Source organism: Ovis aries, chromosome 20, assembly GCF_016772045.2.
Source record: "Ovis aries strain OAR_USU_Benz2616 breed Rambouillet chromosome 20, ARS-UI_Ramb_v3.0, whole genome shotgun sequence".
NCBI lineage: Eukaryota > Metazoa > Chordata > Mammalia > Artiodactyla > Bovidae > Ovis > Ovis aries.
The window spans coordinates 25,451,026-25,467,286 of NC_056073.1; the positions used below are offsets into that span (position 1 = coordinate 25,451,026).

At 41.4% G+C, this 16,261-nt stretch overlaps 1 protein-coding gene across 2 annotated transcripts; it reads right to left on the reverse strand.

Annotated features, from left to right (window-relative positions):
* Nucleotides 1-7,410: 7,410 nt before the first annotated feature.
* Nucleotides 7,411-12,130, reverse strand: LOC101109747 (mamu class II histocompatibility antigen, DR alpha chain-like). Of its 2 annotated transcripts, XM_012100429.5 has the most exons (5): nucleotides 11,963-12,130; nucleotides 9,682-9,927; nucleotides 8,968-9,249; nucleotides 8,509-8,674; nucleotides 7,411-7,825 (listed from the first exon to the last, which is right to left on the reverse strand). In XM_012100429.5, the coding sequence occupies exons 1-4, from the start codon at nucleotides 12,039-12,041 to the stop codon at nucleotides 8,520-8,522; spliced, it is 762 nt and encodes a 253-aa protein (XP_011955819.2). In that variant the 5' UTR covers nucleotides 12,042-12,130; the 3' UTR covers nucleotides 7,411-7,825; nucleotides 8,509-8,519. The 2 variants fall into 2 exon arrangements, with proteins under 2 accessions (XP_011955819.2, NP_001267646.1); NM_001280717.1 differs by lacking the exon at nucleotides 7,411-7,825 and having other exon boundaries at nucleotides 8,520-8,674; nucleotides 11,963-12,041.
* Between the last annotated feature and the right edge of the window lie 4,131 nt (nucleotides 12,131-16,261).

Genomic DNA, 16,261 nt, shown 5'->3' on the forward strand with positions numbered 1-16,261 from the left:
GGGGGATGGCATCACCAACTCAATGGACATGAGTTTGAGTAAACTCTGGGAGTTGGTGATGGACAGGGAGGCCTGGTGTGCTGCGATTCATGGGGTCGCAAAGAGTCAGACACGACTGAGCAACTGAACTGAACTGAACTGAACTGGAGGCAGTACTTTATCTTCATTCTTTCCTGGTCCCTTTTGTATTCAACCCTAAGAGCTTCCCTTGCATCTGAATGCCTTTTACTGACATTTCTTTATAAAGCTTTTCTCAAATAAACGTGGAATGAGAAGCATCTGCTTTCAAGGAAAAAAAAGTAGAAAAAAAATGGGGGTGGGAATTTCCCTCTCTATCTGTCTTTAGCTCTTTTTGGCAGAGCTAATAATAAAATTGACCCAAGACAGATTAGCAGAAGAAAAAGAAATTTTAACTCATGTGCATGGAAGTCTCATAGAAACAGAATCTAAGAAGTGGCCAGAGCAGGTGGCTTTTATGCTTTTTAGACAAAGAAACACATTTGTGAGTAATTGATAGGACCAAGAAACTTCGGTTTAGAGCGCTGCAATAGTGAAGAATCTGAACAGAGTTTGGGCTTGGGGTAGTAAATTACAGAAGCAACAAAATTTGTTTACACAGACTTCTTGGTTGAATTCCTGTCTCTGGTGCTGAGTGTGTCTTACTTCCAGAAGCAGGGTGTCCATCTAAACCGATTGTTGTCATTTCAGAGGGCTCCAAAGAGCTCTGGTACCATAATCCTTGATGCCTCTGCAGAGAAGAATTCAGTGAGAGAGAGAAGCGGTAGATAAGAAGTGATTTACTAGAATAGGGCACCTGTGAAGTTTACAGGCGGGCGAGCCAGACATGCCCAGACCAACCCAAGAACTTCCTGAGCTACAATTTCATAAGCAAAGGAAAAGTGGGGAGGGGGAGAAGCCCTTCTTTCTTGAGTGGACATGTTGTTTTCATCATTAGCTCCTCCTCCAGGTTGAGTGGGGCGGGGGTGGGGGTGGGGTTTCTTGTCCCTAAGTAGTCAAGCTGGTTAACAATTGAATGTTTTATATGTGTGCAGAGAGCGTGTCCTAGGGATCATTAACTTCCTGAGCTCACTGGGCAGGATGTGGGTCTTATGACACCACCGTTTTATTGTTTGGGGGCATGTCTTAGGCTACTGCTGCGTGGTTTTGCTGCTCAGCAAGCCTGCTTGGTTTTGTGGTTAAGTGAACCTGCTTTCTCAAGTCATCATTAACTAACAGGGGTCTCTCATAGTTTTTACTTACAACCCCCTACTGGGATTAACTATTTAATCATCTATTTTGTCCCCATCACATCTTTTGCATGAGAGATTTTTTTCCTGCTTTTAGGGAGACAGAAAGGAGGGTCAGAGTGTCTCTTGTGTTAGCCACTTCATAAGTAACATTAATTCAAAATAATCAACATACCATTGTGCCATGTTTGGGGACAGACTTCCCTGAGCCCCAACAAGAGAATTTCATCAAGATTCAATCACAGTTTTAATTTTTATTCCTGAATTTCAGTCATGTGTGGGTCCGGTAGATTTCTTTACTTCATTTCTCTGTTTTATCTTGAGTTTTTTGTACTCTGTAATTAGGAATATTTAGTTGAGATAATCGCCAAGTTTTTGGAAGTAAAGCAATACACTTCTAAATAATCCATAGCTTATCAAAGAATAAATTCGATGAGAAATTAGAAAACTACTGGAATGTTAAAATAGACTTTCAAAATTTATGATGCACAACCAAAGCAATCTCCAGAGGGAAATCTCCAGAGGGAGGTTTATAGATTTAAAATATAAATGTATATTTATATTTATATGAAAATAAAAACATATAAAATTCAGAGATCTAAGCTTTTAAATGAAGAATCTAGGAAAAGTAAATTTAACCAAAAAAATAGAAGAAATGAAATAATAAAGAGAAAATTAAGGCAATTGAAACTAAATGCATGATAAACAGAACTAGGTCTCCTTTCTTTCTTTCATTTTTTAAATAAATCACCTATAAGGTGGCTAAAAATAGGGAAAAATCTAAATTACAAATTATTAATATCCAGAATGCAAAAATATTCCTAAAGAGCCTTCAGACATTAAAAAGATACTCAGTTCAGTTCAGTTCAGTTGCTCAGTTGTGTCTGACTCTGTGCAACCCCAGAAACTGCAGCACGCCAGGCCTCCCTGTCCATCACCAACTCCCGGAGTCCACCCAAACCCATGTCCATTGAGTTGGTGATGCCATCCAACCACCTCATCCTCTGTCGTCCCCTTCTCCTGCCCTCAATCTTTCCCAGCATCAGGGTCTTTTCCAATGAGTCAGCTTTTCACATCAGGTGGCCAAAGGATTGGAGTTTCAGCTTCAACATCAATCCTACCAATGAACACCCAGGACTGACCTCTTTTAGGATGGACTGGTTGGATATCCTTGCAGTCCAAGGGACTCTCAAGAGTCTTCTCCAACACCACAGTTCAAAAGCATCAATTCTTCAGCACTCAGCTTTCTTTATAGTCCAACTCTCACATCCATATGTGACCACTGGAAAAACCATAGCCTTGACTAGACGAACCTTTGTTGACAAAGTAATGTCTCTGCTTTTTAATATGCTATCTAGGTTGGTCATAACTTTTCTTCCAAGCAGTAAGCCTCTTTTAATTTCATGGCTGCAATCACCATCTGCAGTAATTTTGGAGCCAAATAAATAAATAAATAAATAAAGTCAGCCACTGTTTCCACTGTTTCTCCATCTATTTGCCATGAAGTGATGGGACAAGATGCCATGATCTTAGTTTTCTGAATGTTGAGCTTTAAGCCAACTCTTCCACTCTCTTTCACTTTTATCAAGAAGCTCTTTAGTTCTTCAGTTTCTGCCATAAGGGTGGTATCATCTGCATATCTGAGGTTATTGATAGTTCTCCCAGCAACCTTGATTCCAGCTTGTGCTTCATCCAGCCCAGCGTTTCTCAAGATGTACTCTGCATATAAATTAAATAAGCATGGTGACAATATATAGCCTTGACGTACTCCTTTTCCTATTTGGAACTAGTCTGTTGTTCCATGTATGGGACAATATAAAGAACTTTGTGCCAGTGGATTTGATATTTTAGGTGAAATTCACTGAAAAAACATTACATTTTATGATCTATTTCTGTGTAACAAATCATCCCAAACTTAGTGACTTAAAACTACAGCAGTTTGAGGATTGTTCTCTGTTCAGGGAGCCGACTGGGCTTAGTGTGTGGTTTTCACGGAAGGTCTCTCGTGTGGCTACAATCAGACAGTGACTGGGGCTGGGGTCCTCTGGAGGCTCTTCTGGGACACTGGACACACTCTCCCTCTGCATGAAGTCCCATGCGGCCCCATCAGCAATGAAGACAAACGTCTTACCTGATGGCTCAGGACTCCCAAGAGAGGGAAGTCAAACTTAGCCTCAAAATGTGTGTGGAGTCATTTCCATCACATTCTAATGCTCTAAGGGAGTAGAGGTCAGTCCAGATTTATGGGGAAGGGATATATAATCTATGTCTTCATGAGATAAATGCCAAAGAATTTGTAGTCTTCTTTAATCTACCACATGAAAGTGTGTTAGTCACTTAGTTGTGTCTGACTCTTTGTGACCCCATGGACTATAACCTACCAGGCTCCTTGGTTCATGGGATTCTCCAGGCAAGAATAGTAGAGTGGGTTGCCATTTCCTTCTGCAGGGGATCTTCCCAATCCTGGAATTAAACCCAGGTCTCCCACATTGCAGGCAGATTCTTTATCTTCTGAGCCACCAGGAAAGCCCATATAATTTACCTTATATGATTTACCAAAACTGACTCAAAATAGACAATCTGTGTAGCCGTACATCTGATAAAGCAATTTAGATTATCCAGCAATTGAAATCCAAGGCCTGGTTTGCTTAAATGTTAAATTTTACTAAATTTGTTCAATCCATCTGAAATTGTTTTCTATTGACATTTGAGTATGTGTCACAGTAACTTTTCTTAAATAGACATTCAAATGACCTAGTGGCATTGATTGAAAAGACACTCTTTCCTCCATTGCTCTGCAATCTCACTATAGACCAGAGCATTGTGTTTGTGAGCAGCTCTGTTTCTAGAATTTCTTTTTTGTTCTGTTGTGCAGTTTGTCTATACTTGAGCCAATACCACCCTAGATTAATATATAACAACATTAACTCATATAGCTTTCATTATCTTGTATTTATTTCTTCCAGCTTTTTTCCTAATTTTTCAAAATTTTATTGGCTAATCTAAGACTATAGTATTTACATGTGAACTTTTAATATCAGGTTGGCAGTCCTCCCATACCATCACTACAACCACCAAAACCCCAAAACACTGAATCAAGGAGTCAAGCAACCAAGCAAACAAAATCCCTTCCCATGATGTTAACGAGATTTTTCATTTCAGTCACTCAGTCATGTCTGACTCTTTGCGACCCCATGGACTGTAGCACACCAGGCTTCCCTGTCCATCACCAACTCCCAGAGCTTGCTCAAACCCATGTCCATCAAGTTGGTGATGCCATCCAACCATCTCATCCTCTGTCATCCCCTTTTCCTCCTGTCTTCAATCTTTCCCAGCATCAGGGTCTTTTCAAATGAGTCCGTTCTTCACATCAGGTGACCAAAGGATTAGAGCTTCAGCTTCAGCATCAGTCCTTCCAATGAATATTCAGGACTGATTTCCTTTAGGATGAGCTGGTTGGATCTCCTTGCAGTCCAAGGGACTCTCAAGAGTCTTCTACAATACCACAGTTAAATAGCATCAATTCTTCAGCACTCAGTTTTCTTTATAGTCCAACTCTCACATCCGTACATGACTACTGGAAAAACCATAGCTTTGACTAGACAGACCTTTGTTGGCAAAGTACTGTCTCTGCTTTTTAATATGTTGTCTAGGTTGGTCATAGCTTTTCTTCCAAGGAACAAGCATCTTGTAATTTCATGGTTGCAATCACCATCTGCAGTGATTTTTGAGCCCCCTAAAACAAAGTTTCTCACTGTTTCCCCATCTATTTTTTTTTTTACTGAATATAGATTTACAGACAATTGATTATCTTTCAAATATTTACTCCTACTGTCTCCAAACTTTATATTCTAATCATTTATGTAGATCCATTAATTTCTCCTAATGATGATCTATAGTTTTAACTATAGAAATCTTACTCATTTTTATCATATTATTCCTTGCTAATTGTCATCTTTTGGATGCTATCATGAATGGTATCATTTTCTTGATTCCAAGGTATGCTCCCTACCCCCAAAAAAACCCTGCTACAAATAACAAGAAAGTTCATCAAGGCTGAAGAATTAAAAACCAACCAAAAATATCTACTTGGCAATGAAGCCATTAAACAAAAATTAAATATACAACATCATTTATAATCAGATAAGCTGGGGCCCACCAAAGTGTTTTCAAGAGTTTGAGGAAACATGAACTCAAATCCAGCAGTGCCAAATTAAAAGTGGTTAGGAGCACTCGACAAACACAAGTTGGGGAAAGGACTTTTATAGAACTGAGGCAGAAGGAAAGAAAGAAAATTATTTGACTAGCTATAACTTAAGTGGCTGCCTGAGTTGAAAAAGTGTTAAGTGGGTGTTTGTGATTGGTTGTTCTTAAATTCGTTTTCTGGGATATGAGTGCGTTAACAGGTATTAGAACTGACTTGGGTTTAGGCTTGCTTATGTCGGTTACCAAGGCATTTAAGCCACCTCAGTCTAATGGCCTCCTTGTGTAATCACTTTAACAGTTTCCCCCCTTTTTGGGCATCTTCTCACGTTTCGATATTTGTTACTAGCTCACTCTCAGTCATCATTAGGGTAACTCATTTCACTGTGAAATTAAGAGGTTACGAAATCACGTTTGAAGAAGTTTTTTCTGCTGTTCATGTCCCTGTTTCTCAAAGCACGATGAGATCATCCGATATATTACCGGAGTTCCCTTGAATACCTGTAAGACCCTTGAGAGAACACAGCTCATCAGGGGGACAACTGATAACTATCAGAAGGAAAATACCCAGAGACTGAAATTTGGTACCAAATAAAATACTTTATGGGAAGAGGGATTAATCTCTTTTAGCCAAGTGGCTTAATTTTTTGTATTTGAGTTTATACTAAACCAGAAGTATTTACTATAGTAGACTCCTGTGGGCAACAAATAATTTAAGTTCTATTATTTAAAATCACCTATTGGCTCAAAATAATCTTTATGCCAAAGAGGCATATTTTGTGATGGCATATTCTGCTATCCTTTCGAGGTCATGCTGCCTTGATTTGGCTTGCTTTTGTTTTGCTTCTCTTAAAACTTTGAAGAAAATAGTGGAATTTATAATATATGGAATATTACTATCACTAAGCATGATATCTAAATTTGCTTGCATTTTTATTTATTTATTTATTTTCATAATAATTCAATGTGATGCAAATTAGCTTCAGTCTATGTTAAGAAAAGATAAAGTTTATGTAAAAAAAAAGTTTAAGAGTCTGCCTGCAATGCAGGAGACCTGGGTTTGATCCCTGGTTTGGGAAAATCCCCTGGTGAAGGAAATGGCAACCCACTCCAGTAATGTTGCCTGGAGAATCCCATGGACACAGGAGCCTGGCAGGCTACTGTCCATGGGGTTGCAAGAGTTGGACACAACTTAGCAACAAAACCACCACCACCAGATGTTAAGAAAAGGGCTTCTCAGGTGGTGCTTGTGATAAAGAATCCACCTGCCAATGCAGGAGACATAAAAGACGAAAGACATAGGTTTGATCCCTGGGTCAGGAAGATCTTCTGAAGGAGGGCATGGCAACCCACTTCAGTGTTCTTGCCTGGAGAATCCCCATGGACAGAAGAACCTGGGGGGCTACAGTCCACGGAGTTGCACAGAGTTGGACATGATTGAAGCGACTTAGCACACAAACATGCATGTTGAGAAGACAGACAATGCCAACCCTCAGTGTCCAATCTCACCCTTCCTTAAGCCTAAAATGCATGGTGCTGCTGTGCCAACCCTCTTACGTATATGCATGTGCTTCCATTGTGCCCACCACTCCACCACCATCTGTTCCCCACCATCTGTGTCCTCCACTATCAGAATCTGCCTTAAGGTTTGAGATTCACTCTATTCATGATCCAAATATCTCATTGATTCAGAGGCATAAGAATCCAAACCAGACTATGAACTTGTTGTTAAGTCATATCTCAACAAATAAACCTTACTCTAGTGTTTTCCAGATGAGGACCAGACCGTGACAACTGGATTGCTGGTAGATCCTCCAAATGAGACTAGAGTTCTAATGAACTAGGATATTTCTGATTAACGACAAAGCCTATAGATACATTCACCATTTAGACATTACAGGATGAAAGGATCATCTATATTCCCCAGCCTCCATGAAGAACTGACTCAGACACCAAAAACTTCAACCTGAGACCCACTTGAAGTTTACTGTATTCAGAAAAATGACAATCACAGTTTGAAGAAACTCCAAGTAATGAGTATACAAGAGATGCCCCCATAGAACTTTCCAAAGGTTCCATAGCAGGAAAAAAAAGGATCCTATGGGGTCTATTCCAAAGGCATTACATGGTGATAATAAGAAGACAGTGGAGAATGGAGGGAAAACCAATACAAGAAGGAGCAGTAGACAGGGAATAACTACACATTAGAACCTGGAGACTGTGGAAGGCATCTTACTCTCAGCGTAAGTAAAGGACTGGGAAATGCTGAAGCATGGTTGTCTTCAGTGAGGTGAACAGTTGGAGCATTGCCAGGTTTGTAAAGCTATTAAGGCAGAAATATCTTCATTGATCTTCTCTCTAACAAAGTCCGTTACCTGTAGCAGAACACACGTAGTTACTGTAGCGTTTAAGATGAATATTTTGAGCTCTTATCTTCAGATTCCTTACTCTTACTCCTTAACCCCTGACTTTGGAAAAGCCTCTTAATATTTGTGCGACCTCTCATAAATGCAACCTTTCCAACATGAACTGCTATTTCCTACCTTCCCTGAAAGAATGAGGGATCAGGCCATGTTTCACTTTCTCTTAGATCTTCTGACACCCTTTTTTTTTTTCCTCTCAGAATAGAGGGGCAAAAGCAGGCATGGGTCTCCAAGAGATTTCCACTTCATACAGTTACCCTACACCCTCCAAAAGTGACATTCTGGAAATGCTTCAAAGCTGATGTCTTATCTCAGGAAATATAAAGCCAGGAAGTGTTGTAATTTTGAGGCTGACTTTCCCAGATCATTGGACTCACTATTTTAATGTGAAACAACTATTTTGGGTACTGGAGATAGTTTCCAAGACCGAAGGCATGATCTCTGGGGACACGTATGGAATGTAGGGCTTGGGGATATCAGACGATGACAATGTCTGATTCTGTCCAGTGTGATGAATCAGGAGCCATGACTTTAGGAATGGTTTTCCTTTAAAGGCATCGTGTGTCCTTTTCCTCACTCTTTTCCTCCTCTGGAATCATTCCAGAGATGTCATCCTCTGACCACAGCAGACTCACCTGCAGGTGCCTCACAGAGGCCCTCGGCCTTCAACAGTGTTGGCTTTGCGCACGCCCTTGATGATGAAGATGGTCCCTGCAATGATGCCCACCAGAGCCACAATCAGGCCCAGGGCACACACCGCATTCTCTGTAGTCTCTGGGAGAGGGGCTGGAGCTTCATACTCTGGGGAAAAATAAGTCAGAGTACATAAGAAATGCATGTGGTAGGCAGCAGCACTTAGCACAAAATATATGATGCTTAGTCAAAAGAATATTTTTTTTTTCACCAATTAAATGAGAGGAAGACAGGATGATGTCAGGGAATTACAGACGAGAAGAGGGGAAAGCAGAGCAATGGGAGAAGACCAGAAACCAGAACTGGAGCAGTTGTGAAGCAGATCCTCGGGGTCCTAAGGACCAGACACATGCATCACAGGAGGAGCAATGAAGTAAAGGAGACTGAAGGGCGGTTCTCACCCCAGTGCTTGAGAAGAGGCTCGTTCAGACCCCAGTGCTCCACCTTGCAGTCATAGACGTCCTCTGTTGTGGGCAGGAAGGGGAGGTAGTGGAACTTGCGGAAAAGGTGGTCATCCCTGGGCAGGAAGACCGTCTGTGACACTCCGTCAGTGACAGGTATGCCATTTCGAAGCCACGTGACACTGATCACGGGTGGCGAGAACTTGTCAGTGAAGCAGATGAGTGTGTTGGGCTCTCCCAGTTCCACAGGCTTGTTTGGGAGCAGAGTCACTTCTGGAGGAACTGGGAGACAAGCGACAGAAATTAGCCTTCCCTGCTTAGCCCTGCCCCTCTTCCTCCCCTCAAGGCTGACATAGTAGCTGAAACTGTCTTGGGAATCTATGCTGTGGTCTCAGATACCCAGCTCTTATTCCCTCCCCCATGAAAGGGGAACCAGTACTGGGCATAACATATTCAATGACCTCATTCCTAGCTCCCCCAGCATGGACTCAGGGCAAAGGCTTTATGAGAGACCATGATTGCCAAAGGCAAGATGTGAGCACATCAAGAAAGGAGAAAATTCATGAAGTTTTTGGGCCGGTGGCATAAGAATGTGGGGTTTGCATACGACAAGAATAGGCCCTGAGGGGAAAGTCTCAGTAACAAAAACCAAAGAGCTCAAGCATCTGTTTAAAGCTACAATTCCCAAGTCTAGGAGGACTGGAGCAGAGGTACCATTGGTGTTCGGGGTGTTGTTGGAGCGCTTTATCATGATGTCCAGGTTGGCTTTCATCACAGCCATATTGGCCAGGGCACCCTGAGCCTCAAAGCTGGCAAAACGTCCAAATTCTGGAAGCCGCCACACTGTCTCCTTCTTCTGCATATCCACGTGGAAAATCTCATCACCATCAAAGTCAAACATAAACTCGGCTGATTCCTCAGGGTTCAGATAGAACTCAGCCTGGATGATCACATGGTCCTCTGAAACGACAAGAAAGGGGGTCAGGGTGGGAACCAGGAGAGGAAGATGGAGAAGAACCCAGGATGTGAGATGCACATATGTGGGCAGGGGTGGTAGAAAGAGAGGGCCACGTGGGAAGGAGGAGCGGTGGAGAGGAGGGATGGGTTGAAGGACAAGGCCTGCGTGGAGGAAATTCATGTTGAGCAGAGCTAGGGGTGGAGAAGCAAAGGGACAGTGTGTGGGCTGAAGGAAATGAGGGCTGAAAACCCGGAGTCCCATGAAACTTTTGTTTGATTCCTTGTTACTGACTGAGAAATGATTCCCTCTTTGGAAATCCAGTAGCAGCTCTTATAAGACAAATGTTCCCTCACACTCTTGACCTAGAAATTAAATCTCCTTAAGCCAGAATCCCAGGGCATGTCTCAGAGCACTGCAGCTCTAAGAAGAGAGAAACACTGTTTAAAAAGTTGTGTATGAACTTGAAATCAAATTAAATCTCAAACTCTCATTCAGCTACCTAGTGATCTTGAGTAGATCACTTTATCTACTTGTATGTAGGTTTTTCATTATATTGTGCTGTGGCTTTGTTTCTATGCTGCGTTTGTTTTTAAGATGAAATGAGACTAGTTTTGAGTAATTTCTTAGTATATCATCAGGACTACAGCAAGTACTTTAGCATCAGAAATAGCTTTGTGTTTAAGGACCAGAGCCATGAAATGTATGAATGGAGATGATGGTATCCAAATAATTCAGTGTGAGACCTTGTAGCATTGTAGAGCACTGACTTTCCTGTATCCATACCCACATCCTGCATCCCTCTGAGGGGATGATTACATTTGGATTGACCTCATCACCATTCCCTTGTATCTTAAAGATATTTAAATTAGACTGTCATTAAGGGACACATTCTGTTATGGTTGACAGGGAGAATAATCTGTACTAAAGGAATAACTGATTTCAAACAAGAAAGCTACAATTGAATAGTATGTTGCCTTTGTGGTGTATGCAAATGAGAGGTGGGTTTTAAACTCTGACTGTACATTGATAGGCAGGGATTTATTTCGCATCTGCAGCTATTAACACACACACACGCACACACACACACACACACACGCACACATTCTAACTTCCTTTTTTCACTCCAGGGGAAGTTATCCTTTATGGTAGGCATCCTCATATATGGCTCTTTCTGGGCAATAGAAACCTACAGCTGTCATCATGAGTCTTTACTTATTTCCAGCCTATCTACCACCTTGCCACCCTCTTTGGGGGTCACTCCAGGTGAGGAATATTTTTTCATAATAAACGCACACAATATTTGCTCTGAAGATGGGAGAGAATAACATCAGACTCTCCATTTCTTTCTCGTTTTTCCACTCTCTGGAAATATTACTAAGCCATAGTGACCAAAAGGCCCTGTAAGTTCCATTCTAATTGGGGCTGTTACTGTCCCAAGAGGCTGTCTATTAAATGCGACTCATATCAGCATACCTGTCCTTCCCCCTCCCTTGGGTGGATGGTTGCTTTTTGATGGCTTTCCTTTCTAATGGTCTTCAATATAATGTCTGTGCTCCAAATAGGCTGCTGGGATTCATAGGCCAAAAAATAGCTACCAAGGTAAAAATAGCTTAGAACAGGTGCCAAGAAATTCTGATATTTTTTTTTTTCTGATTTAATCCTCACAAAATTACTGGAGGTTTTAACTTTTACTAATTTTCCAGGAATGAAAAATGAAAGTACAGAAAGTTAACTTGTTAATGCCTGTCAGAAAATATCTCCCTGCAAGTTTGGTTTATATCAAAGTCAATAGCATGAATCAGAACACAGCTCAATTTTGCTCCTCTAATTTTAGTTATATTTCTTGGTTTTACTTACTTCAATTCGTGGTGAGGAGAGAACTCTTCCAATTACAATTTATTATAATTCTAGAGTTAGACCCACATAATACCTGTCACATTTCTCTTTCATTATAAAGACTGTCTTGCAAACGTCCACAGTTCGTTTCTCCAAAGCTCTCAGAACTTATTTATTCCTAGTTTTGAACTCAGCACTTACCTTTAATAGCCCACGATTCCTGTAGGCTGATCAGGACAGTGATGAAAAGTCCTAATATTGGGACCCTGGTTATGGCCATTTTCTTCTTTGGTGTCTTGATGAGGGTCCGTGTCTTGATGAGAGCTCAAGGTGGATTAGAACAGACAGGAATATGAGAAAAGAGAATGTAGGGTGTCATAGAGTCTGACTGATTAAAAATTTAAACTCAGTTGAGCTGCAGCCAATCAGAAAAATCTTTTGAGATGACACTGCTGTTGCTAAGGGAAAGACTCTTGCAAAGGGTCCAGGAAAGGAGAAGCTTTGTGCATTTGATGAAAAGGAACTTCTTAATTAACCAAACTCACAACCAAACAAAAAGAATGAAAAACTGAGCTTTCAAGAATAGTGGACAATCATCCACAGACTCTTCCAACTCAAGCCAAGTTCTAGAAAGGGATCTACCTGAAGCACATTAGTGAGAATAGAATCAATGGGAATATCCTAAGGTGAGAGTTAATGGCAAATCATGGTTCTGTGCTGTGACAGCTGGGGAATTTATTTAAGGGACAACAGGTCATATAAAGACAAGGTACAGTGTCAGGCTATGAGGAATGCCTGAATCTTGGCAGTGCCGAGTGACAAAGCTTCACTTAAGATGCCACTTTTTACTTGAGGATTCTCCTCAAGTGTCTTAAACTCCAAGATGGCCAGTTCTGTCCAAGAGCTTGGGATCCCTGGCTCTTTCGTATATAGAGAACATTGGAGGAGAAACTGAGCTCCAACACACCCAAAGCTGGAGAGAGATGGAAAGCTGTACCTTGGAACATAGGTTGTGGTTACTGGAGACAGTAGATTGGAAAGAGAGAGCCTATTCCTAATTCTTATTACTCACATATCACTCGAGATTGGAGAAGACTGTTAGGCACACACTTATTTTTGAAGACTCAGATAGATGAATATCTATATATATATATATACAGGGCAGAACTTATTTTAACTGGAAGATTAAAGATAATAACCTGCAGGAATGCTTTACCATTCTTTCCTCGCGATGAAAGTTCTGATTCAAAGAAGTTATTTTGATGCTCACCATTGAGAATACAGAAAGTTATGTCATGTTGATGGACCTTCATGTTTTTGAAAATATAGCAAAGTAGAAAAATTGTTAAGCCACCCAGAAAAGGCTGGGATCCAGATACTTCCAAGGAGGAGAGATCTGGCAGTGCCACGGCTCATGAGATGGTGAGTTCACCACTTAAGATCTCAATGGATACTTAGGGTGGATAGTTCACACTCTTTTCTACACTGCTGAGGCCTTACCCTGCCCTACAACTCTCCTCACAATTCATGAGTCAACACTCTATACATGGTTGATTGTAATTAAGAGTTTTGAACATCCTCTGATAGGGACTTCTATATCCCTGGGAGGATGCACGAACAGTTCTGCCTTAACATTGTTGAGGACTGTGCTTCCTGAAGATAGTGGAATGAGCCAGATGAGAGTTCTACAGAGTAAGTTGCTGCTTATCATGTGGGCTTATACTGCAGGCTCATCATCAACTCTATCCCAACCTCCTGTAATGACACTTAACCAAGAATGACCTTTCCATGCCTGCCCTTTGCTGGCTGCCATAATGGCTTGTTCTTACAAGATGCTCAATAAATGCATAGTAAACTCAGAGACTACACATCTTTGCATTTTTCGTCTTATAATAGCACCTTCAACCCAAGTGTTGTCCAGCAACGTATGATGTCATTCAGTCCTAAGGCACTGATTGGTTCTCTTCCTGAGATTACTAAATTGGAGAGTCTTTAGAACAGACTTTCAGTTCCCTTTCTATGTGATGAGAAAGAAGTTTCTATTTGGACATTAATCACGGTTCCCTGTTTTTTCCTGACCTCTAACTTCCTGTGCGTTTGAGGGAATTTTTGAGGGTACCTGATTGAGGTCGTCTCTGACATTAAAAGGTGAGGAGCTTCTGTACTAGTCAGAACTCATTCAGGAAATAGAAATCCCTGAGGACACCCTACACAGAGTTATTTATTACAATTCTACTCTATTAAGGGAATTATATCTTCAAACCGTTAGGAAGCCTGGGGGTGCACAGGTCAGTGCAGACCCGTAACTCTGAGAGGGAGGGACCTGTAGGGGCCACTGCTGACATCACGGCTCCTCTAGAACCCAAGAGGAAGGAAGGTCTTGGGAAACCAAGGATGCTGCCAAGATTTTCGTCTGTGAACCCTTGCGTCCACTACCTGAGAAACTCTCAGCCTGTCTGTGCTTCCTGAATCTCACGATACTAAGTTTCACTGGCAGAATGTAGGCCACATTCAGAAGCCGGGGGCTAGGGAGATCCTGGGAGATGCAATATTCTTAATTTTATTCCTTACCATATAGACAAGGGGCTTCCCAGATGGCTCAGTGGGAAATGAATCTGCCTGCCAGTGCAAGAGATGCTAGTTCAGTCCCTGGGTTGGGAAGATCCCCTAGAAAAGGAAATAGCAACCCACTCTAGTATTCTTGCCAGGATAATTCCATGGACAGAGGAGGCTGGTGGACTCCATCCATGGGGTTGAAAAGAGGCGGACACGACTGAAGTGCTGAGCCATATGCCCTGTGCCACTCTGGGAAGATGAGAGTCTGAGAATTTGATCCATTTTCTCTTTACCCCATTTGATATCTGATGTTTCAAAGACCTGAGCTTGTACAAGCTCTCAGGGGTTTGAAGTCACTTTTCTTTGTGTAGTTTTTGTAAATAAGAAGTTACACACACACACACACTCATGTCAGGGGAGGAGTTGGAAACTTCAAATCCACCTCTCAGAATATTTCCACAGGCTCCACTGCTATGATTTGAGTATCGAGGGCCAGTTGGTTCTTCTCAATTTCTTTGTCTGTTCTAACAGATGTGGACTGAATGTGGTAATTGAAAGACTGTGAAGAAAAGATTAGTTTGGAAAAAACCCCAGTGAAGCCTGAGAGCTGCTGCCTTCAACAGCTGCCTCCTTGTGCCCAATCAATGACTGATTCACTCCTTTGGCACCGTTTTCTGTTCCCTCCATATTCTGGCAAATTATTTTCAGAGCCATTTCTAATTCCATATGTCATATTGCCAATCTGTGGCAAAGTGAAGTGTGAGGAATGGCCACTTAGGCCTGCTGACTGACTGGCTTAGAATGAGGAAGGTGGTAAAGAAAATGATAAAAAAAAAAAAGTATTTTATAGTTAGTTTTCAAGTCTGAATGTTATGATAAATAAAAGACATTTTCCAAAAAAATGGAGGTCATGCCAAGAAGGTGGTTCTTCTTCACATTAACATAGTATGGATAAAGCACAGACTGAAAGGGAGAGGTTTGTAAGGTGATCACAGTAGATCCAGGGAGACCATGAGTGGGTGAATGGCATCTAAGACAGGTCATTTCAAGACTTAGATAGGATGATACATGAGAAATGGCCAGTGCTGGAAAATGTTTTATAATGTCAACACCAATGTTTTTATCAAACCATGAGAGTCTTTTCTGGTGCACTGTTTCTCCCTTACCAATCAAAATACTTTAATTTTAATGGTGATGGTGGTGTAATCTCTAAGGCTTCTCTGACTCTCGTGACCCCATGGACTGTAGCCCACCAGGCTCCTCTGTGCGTGGGATTCTCCAGGCAAAAATACTGGAGTGGGTTGCCAGTTCCTTTCCCAGGGGATCTTCCCAACCCAGGGATAGAACCCGGGTCTCCTGCATTGCAGGTGGAGCCTTACTACTGAGCCACTAGGGAAGCCCAATAAGATACTTAATATCATATTAAATGTCACCATTGTGTTTTCCACCATTATATTTCCAGTTTATTCTGAGGAAACCGAGATTTACAGAAGTCTGGTCTTTTGGTCCATGTTCTCACTTAGAAAGTGGGAAGGTAGTTTTGTAAATCACATCTCTAACTGTAGCCCGTAATACATGGAGTCAAACAGCAAGTCCATTCGAAACACCAAAACCACGCCAACCACAAATGCAAGCCTCAGGTGGGGATGACAGTTGCTTTGTCTTATACACTGCGTTTATTGGTGAATATTTTAAAGGTTCTCAGGAAGCATCACTTTCCTTCCCCCCTGCCCCCCTCAAAGCATAGTAAAAATGGGCCTAGGCTTCCCTCTTGTGGTCAATAGTATTTAATTCTTCACATCAGGTTTTTTTTGTTTTGTTTTGTTTTGTTTTTTTAATTGAGCATTTAGAAGGTTCGTGAACGATCCGAAGTTTTTAAAATCAGGATGTTTTAACTAATTTTTTCCCCTCATGTACATACTCAGAAATTCCAGGTGTGTTTGA

Coding starts and splice junctions, on each gene's coding strand:
- LOC101109747 (XM_012100429.5), bottom strand. CDS start 12,041: ATGGCCATAACCAGGGTCCCAATATTAGGACTTTTCATCACTGTCCTG. Junction 9,250..9,681: donor CAACACCCCGAACACCAATG/GTACCTCTGCTC, acceptor CTTGTCTCCCAG/TTCCTCCAGAAGTGACTCTG. Junction 8,675..8,967: donor GCCTCTTCTCAAGCACTGGG/GTGAGAACCGCC, acceptor ATTTTTCCCCAG/AGTATGAAGCTCCAGCCCCT.